The sequence below is a fragment of the Rutidosis leptorrhynchoides genome, chromosome 6 (assembly GCF_046630445.1).
Source record: "Rutidosis leptorrhynchoides isolate AG116_Rl617_1_P2 chromosome 6, CSIRO_AGI_Rlap_v1, whole genome shotgun sequence".
Lineage (NCBI taxonomy): Eukaryota > Viridiplantae > Streptophyta > Magnoliopsida > Asterales > Asteraceae > Rutidosis > Rutidosis leptorrhynchoides.
Window position 1 is genome coordinate 116,578,816 of NC_092338.1, and position 7,487 is coordinate 116,586,302.

General features: G+C 34.4%; 2 protein-coding genes across 4 annotated transcripts; both read left to right on the top strand.

Moving 5' to 3' along the window:
* The first annotated feature begins 202 nt into the window (after nt 1–202).
* LOC139852852 (uncharacterized) lies at nt 203–1,842 on the top strand. The gene has a single exon (XM_071842189.1). The coding sequence runs from the start codon at nt 617–619 to the stop codon at nt 1,637–1,639; it is 1,023 nt and encodes a 340-aa protein (XP_071698290.1). The 5' UTR covers nt 203–616; the 3' UTR covers nt 1,640–1,842.
* LOC139852851 (probable protein kinase At2g41970) lies at nt 1,687–6,265 on the top strand. 3 transcript variants are annotated; one of them, XM_071842185.1, is made up of 8 exons: nt 1,687–1,712; nt 3,128–3,302; nt 3,515–3,768; nt 4,518–4,644; nt 4,720–4,996; nt 5,093–5,225; nt 5,413–5,499; nt 5,909–6,265. In XM_071842185.1, the coding sequence occupies exons 2-8, from the start codon at nt 3,197–3,199 to the stop codon at nt 6,029–6,031; spliced, it is 1,107 nt and encodes a 368-aa protein (XP_071698286.1). In that variant the 5' UTR covers nt 1,687–1,712; nt 3,128–3,196; the 3' UTR covers nt 6,032–6,265. The 3 variants fall into 3 exon arrangements, with proteins under 3 accessions (XP_071698286.1, XP_071698287.1, XP_071698289.1); XM_071842186.1 differs by lacking the exon at nt 1,687–1,712 and adding an exon at nt 1,880–1,919; XM_071842188.1 differs by lacking the exon at nt 1,687–1,712 and having other exon boundaries at nt 3,177–3,302; nt 3,519–3,768.
* The last annotated feature ends 1,222 nt before the right edge of the window (nt 6,266–7,487 follow it).

Below are 7,487 nucleotides of genomic sequence, written 5' to 3' on the forward strand. Positions count from 1 at the left end.
TATATTCTGAAGGAATTTTAAAAATGAAACAGTAATATTTCATTATCTATCTAAATATAAACGTGGACAAAAGATGAATATAGAGAAATAAACAAACGTAGCAAAATATCATACTACTCCGTTGGGGCCCTTATCACAAATAAAGTCAAAATTAATAATTAAGATTCTTTATCCATCTATATCGCACCTTGAGCTCTACTGAATCAAGCAATCAATTTCAGTTTATTTTTAATAATCAATTGCGAGATAGAGACCACAAGTGTTGTACTCTGTCCACTCAAGTAAGCTCAAGGTCTCGATCTCATTTACTTTTTTAGTTAAAACCCTAATTTGATTCCTTTTTTTATCTTAGGGTTTAGTTTGTTAATTTTCACTCGCTCTTAGCTTTCATCTTTTTAATTTTGACTTTAATTGCAAAAAGCCTAGGGCTTTCCTCACTATTGATTAGAAACAATTGAGGTTTCATAAGAAATTAGTCTTCATAGCATTTAGAACTCTTATGAAAGATTATGGTGATTCTATATGTTAATTAGGCTAATCGCTATAAATTATTGATTTTTAAGTTGGGTTAATCATTTGAAGTGAAACAATTTTGGGGTTGGATTGTTGGTCTGCAATGGGAGACGAAACACCACAAAATGTAATGAATCTTGACCTAAATTTGGGACCTATTGAGACTGAGCACAGGGGTTTAAACTTGGAAGGTAGGTTAGATGGGCGGGACTCAACCGGAAACCGTGCTTTGGCTAGGCAACGGTGGCGGTCAATATGGAGACCCATTCTTTTTCATATGGAAAGTTTAGAAACCGGTGAGGCAAGCATGGCGGCTGCTGACGAAACTCCGCCGGAAGTGACCAAAACGTGTGATAATGTTAACGGGCATCTAGAAACCGACGTTTTGGGAGATAAAGATGTTAAAAGTAATGAAAGCGAAGGTAGTTTTTTTGATTGTAATATATGTTTGGATATGGCTAGTGAACCTGTTGTGACGTGTTGTGGACATTTGTTCTGTTGGCCGTGTCTTTATCGGTGGTTGCAGATTCATGCTGATGTAAAAGAATGTCCTATTTGCAAAGGCGAAATGACTACTAAAATGGTAACTCCAATTTATGGACGTGGGAACCCGACCCGTGTGGTTGAGGAAGATTTGGGTCTCAAGATTCCCGATCGCCCCAAAGCAAAGCGAGTCGAAAGCTGGAGGCAAACTATTCAACGAAACGTGTTTAGTATGCCAATGGATGAAATGATTCGCAGACTCGGTAGTAGATTTGATCTGACTCGTGATTTGGTTCAGGGCATTTCGTCTCATTCTAATAATCCGCATGAAAACTCGGAGAGAAACAGCTCGTTAGTAAATCGGTATTTGACTTCTAGAGGATTACGAGCTGATTCAAGTCTTACATTGGTTCGGCCGCTTCAAAATCATCAAGAACAGACTCCATTAATGGAGGATCGGGATTCAGTATCGAGTATTGATGCTGTCATACAATCTGAGAGTCAGACAGTAGATACTGCAGTCGAAATCGATTCACGTGTGTCGTTATCTACTTCATCATCAAGAAGAAGGAGTGAATCTTCACGGGTCTTGGATGTCGATAGTGGCGATTCTCGGGCACCTATAAGACGACGATTGCGCTAAAAACGAGACTTTTGTTGACGGTTGTCGTGCAACTCAAGACCTCACTACCTCAATGAGTTCTCAGTCTAACTAGGTTTGAGTTTGTGTATATAATCATTGTAGCTTTACTTCGTATAATGTCTTTTTTGTGCTAAATAATGTATGATCTTGTTTCATATTATGAGAAAGATGTTTCTGTTTCCAATTTTGTGTTCCATAATACAGTAGCTTACTAAGTTGATGAATTTGTCTTTTTACCTTTAAGCAGGTGGATTAGTGTTGGACTCATTTATCGTAAAAGGTAAAAGGTTTTTTTCTGTCCGGTCTACGCGGTGGGCGAGTAATCCGACCTCATAACTTCATGTACGCAACCACGCAGGATTATTCTCTGGCCACCACAAGATATTCATTTTAGACAGCCCAACCATTAGGCTTATTTATCGTCTAAACAAAAGATTTAAACAAAAAATATGTAATAATTAAGAATACAAAGAAGATTTTTTTTTTTTTTTTTTTTTTTTTTTTTTTTTGGGAAAAAAAGATATATTATAAACCAAAACATACAAACCAAGGCTGGACATACCCAAGCCAAATCAAGACAAGAAGTCACCCAATACAAAGCATCAATAAGTAAAACCTACCCAAATCAAGCCGTCTCATCTTTCACGACGCGCTAACATTGGGATCTAAAAACATCAACAAACAATTACATTGTTAAAGAAATTCCATTCCATTTCAAGTTCCAAACCTTTGCTACTGCAGCAACATTCTTTGTATTCTTTACTTTAAGACTAGTAAGATTTTTTAAGTTATATATGCATTATTAATAATAATGACACATACGTACAAATACTTGGGGAGACAATCTTAATTATGATATCAGTGTTAAACACACCTAATATTTCACAAGAACTTTTTATTTTAAAACTATAAAATTAACCATGGAGTTAATGAGAAACTATAAAGTTAACGTTATAATTTAGTAGAGAAATGATCATTTTAAAACACTTGTAGCCATGGAGTTGCTATAATAATAAAATTAAAATAACAATAAACTTAATTTTATTAATTTAATCAGGATCCTAATGAAGGCACATAGGCATCCGTTTTTGGCGGTTGAATAAAACAATAGAATCATAAGAAAATTGTCATTTTGATCAGATAATAGCAAAATCAAGAATTACAACCTAATTAGAAAAAGTTTGTGACATTAGTTACTGGTAATAATCCGGCAAGATTGAGAAGGAGAGATAAACAGAAAAAAGGATCCATTGATCTTCTTTTTCTGCTTTATTTCTCTGATCTCATCTTCCAGCCTCAACCAACCTTAAGCATCATCGGATTATTATCTTCATTATCGTATTGTACTCGGCATCAATGTATTATTTATGATTATGATTATATATATCATGGGGTACGTTGTGTTAATCTTATCCTTTTCTGTCTAATCAAGAATATGATTTTATATGAAGTAATTGATTTCATGATCATATATATGTTCCCATGCAGGAATCTCATACGATAACATTGTAAACAAAACCTACAACGGAGAAAGGATATTGATATTGTGGCGGGATCATGCCGTGTTGCTGTCGTAGGAAGAAGAAACAAAACAAGGATAATAAACATGAAACAACAAACAACAATTGTAATACAGCTCCACCTCGAGCACCAATTAAAAGCGGTATATATGTTTTAATCTTTAATCACGTACTTATATCCTAATTCTTTTCATCTATAACGTCTATAAACAGTCATGGAATAATTGGGTACTTTGCATACATCTGAGTCTGAGGTGTAAAAGTGAATTAGGAAAACCGAATCTTGTTTACCCTGTTTATTACATTATTTATGCATTTTTTCCTTTTTTAAGCTAAAAATGTGCGAAAAATCTAGGTAGTATGAGAGAGCCAAGGACGGGTGGAGCTGCGAAAAATGGGGTCCCACAGAAACGTTTGACGATTGAAGTACCATCATTGTCACTGGATGAGCTAAACAAGTTAACACATAATTTTAATTCAAAATATATAATTGGCGAAGGCTCTAATTGCCGAGTTTTTCATGGAAAGCTAAGCAGTGGAGAAGAAGTAATTATAAAGAAGTTGGATTCCTTCTCAATACAAGATTCCGAATCAGAGTTTAAAGACAAGGTGACAACGTCTTTATCTGTTTAGTCATACTCCCAAATTTGGGTCAATTGGATCTTGAAAAAAATGAGTAAACCCCAAACCTAAAAAAGAAGTTACAATGGGTTTTCCTCCAACCTATTGGGTCCTACACAAAATATAAAGAAACATGTATTATGGGTATCAATTTCAAAAGCTCAATAAATAGAGATAGGTTTAATGGGTCTTGTGAAAGGGTCAAATGAGTCGAGCATAAAGATCATAATAAGTTTCATCCGTCAAACATTTATGAAAACATTCATGGTTATATCATTTATTATATGTATATTAATTACGGAGTAATATTTTCTGTATATTAATTACGGAGTAATATTTTCTTATATGTAATAAATATAAATTATATATGATAAATAATAATAACAAAAATAGTTTAATTGACCCATGACCCGTTTTGACCCTTTACCCAGCTCGACCCAGCCCGACCCATTTGAACCCATTTAAAAATCTGACCCGTATTACGCATAACCCATTCCAACCCAAACCGTTTTGACTCGTTACCCAAACCTACCCAACCGGGCCCGTTTGCACAATTGTACTAATAGGAACCCCATGAGGTGTATTGTGTTATTAAGCCACTATTTATCGATTACAAATGAAACCCTAAACCCACAAACGGGCCGGACTTTACTAATATAACCCTACTCTAACATAACTAACAAGCATACTTTAACTGTTCTTGACATTGTTTAATTGGGATATATGTATACATGCAGTTATCCATGGTTTCAAGCCTTAAGAACGAGTATTTTTCGCAATTGTGTGGTTATTGTTTGGAGAAAAAGAACCGAATCTTGGTATATCAGTATGCAACCATGGGTTGTTTGCACCAGATATTACACGGTAACCAAAAACTAAAATAATTTACTGATAAATTTCTTTTTGACTAGATTATAAATTTTTATGGTTTGGGTTTAGGGAGAAAGGGCGGTGATGATAGTGACGAACGTGGTGCGGTTTTGAATTGGGTACAGAGAGTAAAAATCGCTTACGGTGCAGCAAGAGGTCTTCAATATCTACATGAAAAGGTGGACCCGCCCATAGTACATTGTGATGTAAGATCAAGCAATGTCCTTGTGTTTGAAAATTATGAGTCGAAAATAGCCGATTTCAGCTTTAGCAATTTGTCTTCTGACACCGCAGCTCGGCTGCAGTCAACTAGAGTGTTGGGAACTTTTGGTTACCATGCTCCTGAGTAAGTGTTAGTAACAAATCGTTTTAGTTATATTTCTCAAAATGGCAATATCAATGTAGTAATATTTTATTTATTTTAACGAAATTTTGAAAACAGATATGCAATGACAGGGCAGATAACTCAGAAGAGTGACGTGTACAGTTTTGGGGTTGTTCTATTAGAACTTTTAACAGGAAGGAAACCGGTAGATCACACAATGCCTAAAGGACAACAAAGTCTTGTTACATGGGTGAGTCCATAAATTTCTTTTTAAAAGGGTCGGGAACAGTTACTGGATAACCCGGTTAGTCTGGGTAAAAATATCCATCCTCGCTAGATAACGTGAACAGGATTATCATCCCCAATTTATTAGAAAAGATAAAGATATATACAGATTTTGGTCAAATGGCTTATGATTTGTTTACTCGTAACAACAGGCGACTCCAAGATTGAGTGAGGACAAAGTAAAACAATGTGTCGATCCTGAGTTAAACAACGATTACCCGCCAAAGGCAGTTGCTAAGGTCCACTTCATACCTCTAATTTTATTCCACTTTTATAGTGTTACTGTTTACTTTCTTTTCACATAGTAAATGGGACCTACTATTAAGACCCATGCACTTCAGAATAGAACGATTTGAGCTTGTGTTCTATCTCAAACGGGTCAAGAGATTTGAAAGCCATTCCAAGTCCTGTTAAAAGATATACATACAACCTACTCAACTCTTTTTTCAAAAGATTCAGATCATAGTTTTTTCTTGATTGTTATTGTTATATAATCTGTTTATATGATGATCGTTTATGAAAGAGGACAAAAGTGTTTGAGGTTCAAAATGACCTGGCGACCCGTCTTCACCCATACCTTGTTAGCCAATATTTCAATCCCAAAGTGTTTTCACTTGAACATGTACCAACTCTGTTTATGATATTCAGTTAGCAGCAGTTGCAGCACTGTGTGTCCAATATGAGGCAGATTTTCGACCAAGTATGACGATTGTGGTCAAGGCACTACAACCACTTCTCAACTCAAAACCAACAGCAGCTTCAGAGTTATAGCCCTAGCTAGTCAACATTATTCGCCTAGTTTTGAGTCACCAACCTGCTCTGAATTCTTAACCAGATTCAGTTGAGACATAAACACACGGTTTTTGGGCTTAGAGGGACCAAATATTCAGCTACAAGCTCCGTATGGTTCAGGATCCGTATCATATTGATTCATCGTTTACCTTAATAACTTTATTTTCATGAACTGTGAAGTGTTGGTGTAAGAAAATGTATTCAAACTACCATTTAATGGCCACAAATGTCCTTAAAGGATTCGCGCAATGACCCAAGATTCTACAAGTGTCAACGATTGTGTATATATACATTTTTTTACAAGTTGTACCTACTCTCTAACACTAAAACAAGCGCATTATCTGAGAAATAGTATGGCCAAATCGAAGTGATTGATCATTTTCACTAGAATATCGAAGAGTAGAAATACAAGACACATAGACAAAATCCTTATCAACGGAAGTTATGTTTGCGAAGAACTAGTACAACAACAACTAAGTTACACTGCTGGAACTGACTCAGCAATTTTCATACATGTGCACGAAAGAAGAGTAAATAACAGAAGTCCATACATTTTCGTATTTGATTCAAATCATTCTCAATTCCATGAGTGCTATCTACGTCACCAATCTGAATGAATAATCACTTGGGATTAATAGGTCGGTAAAAACTTGTTCAAAACTTGGAAATTATTCATACTCGGTCATAATTGGTCAAAATTTAACAAAAACTCAGTCAAAAGTGGTCAAAAGTCAAACTTTGTCAACATTCGAGTACTCTCCAAATACTCTCCGAGTTGCCTACTCCCTGACCGAGTACTCCTCGAGTACCAAGTTTTGCAACCTTGGTTGTAGTTGAACCTGAGGGGGGATTTTTGATCACTGGTATCACAAAATAAAAATTAAATTTGTTCATCAAGTAAGAACGAAAGATATTAAACAGAAAGATCAAGTAAACTTCAAACAAAAATGCCCCATAACAAAATAAGTGCATCACTCACATCTTGTTTTTCAACTTGATCTCTAATTAATTAACATCACAAACAATTTTTTTTCCGGAATAAATGGAAACGTGGAACTTGATTTAATGAACCAAATTATTATTATTAATGAACCAACTTATTATTATTATAAAATATTACTTTTTGCCAAAAAAACAAACTTATTATTATTATTATTATTATTATTATTATTATTATTATTATTATTATTATTATTATTATTATTATTATTATTATTATTATTATTATTATTATTATATTATATAAGATAATAAAATTAATAAATTCCAGATACTAGTCAAAATAAAATATAAAACATTTATTCTTTGCTTAAGCATGCCCTCACATGCTAGTTTGTATCCTACTTATATTAATGAAAGTTGGTTGCCTTTCAAAAAAAAAAAAAAAAATATATAAAACATTTATCTCCTTTTTCTTATTATAAGAAAGTCATAA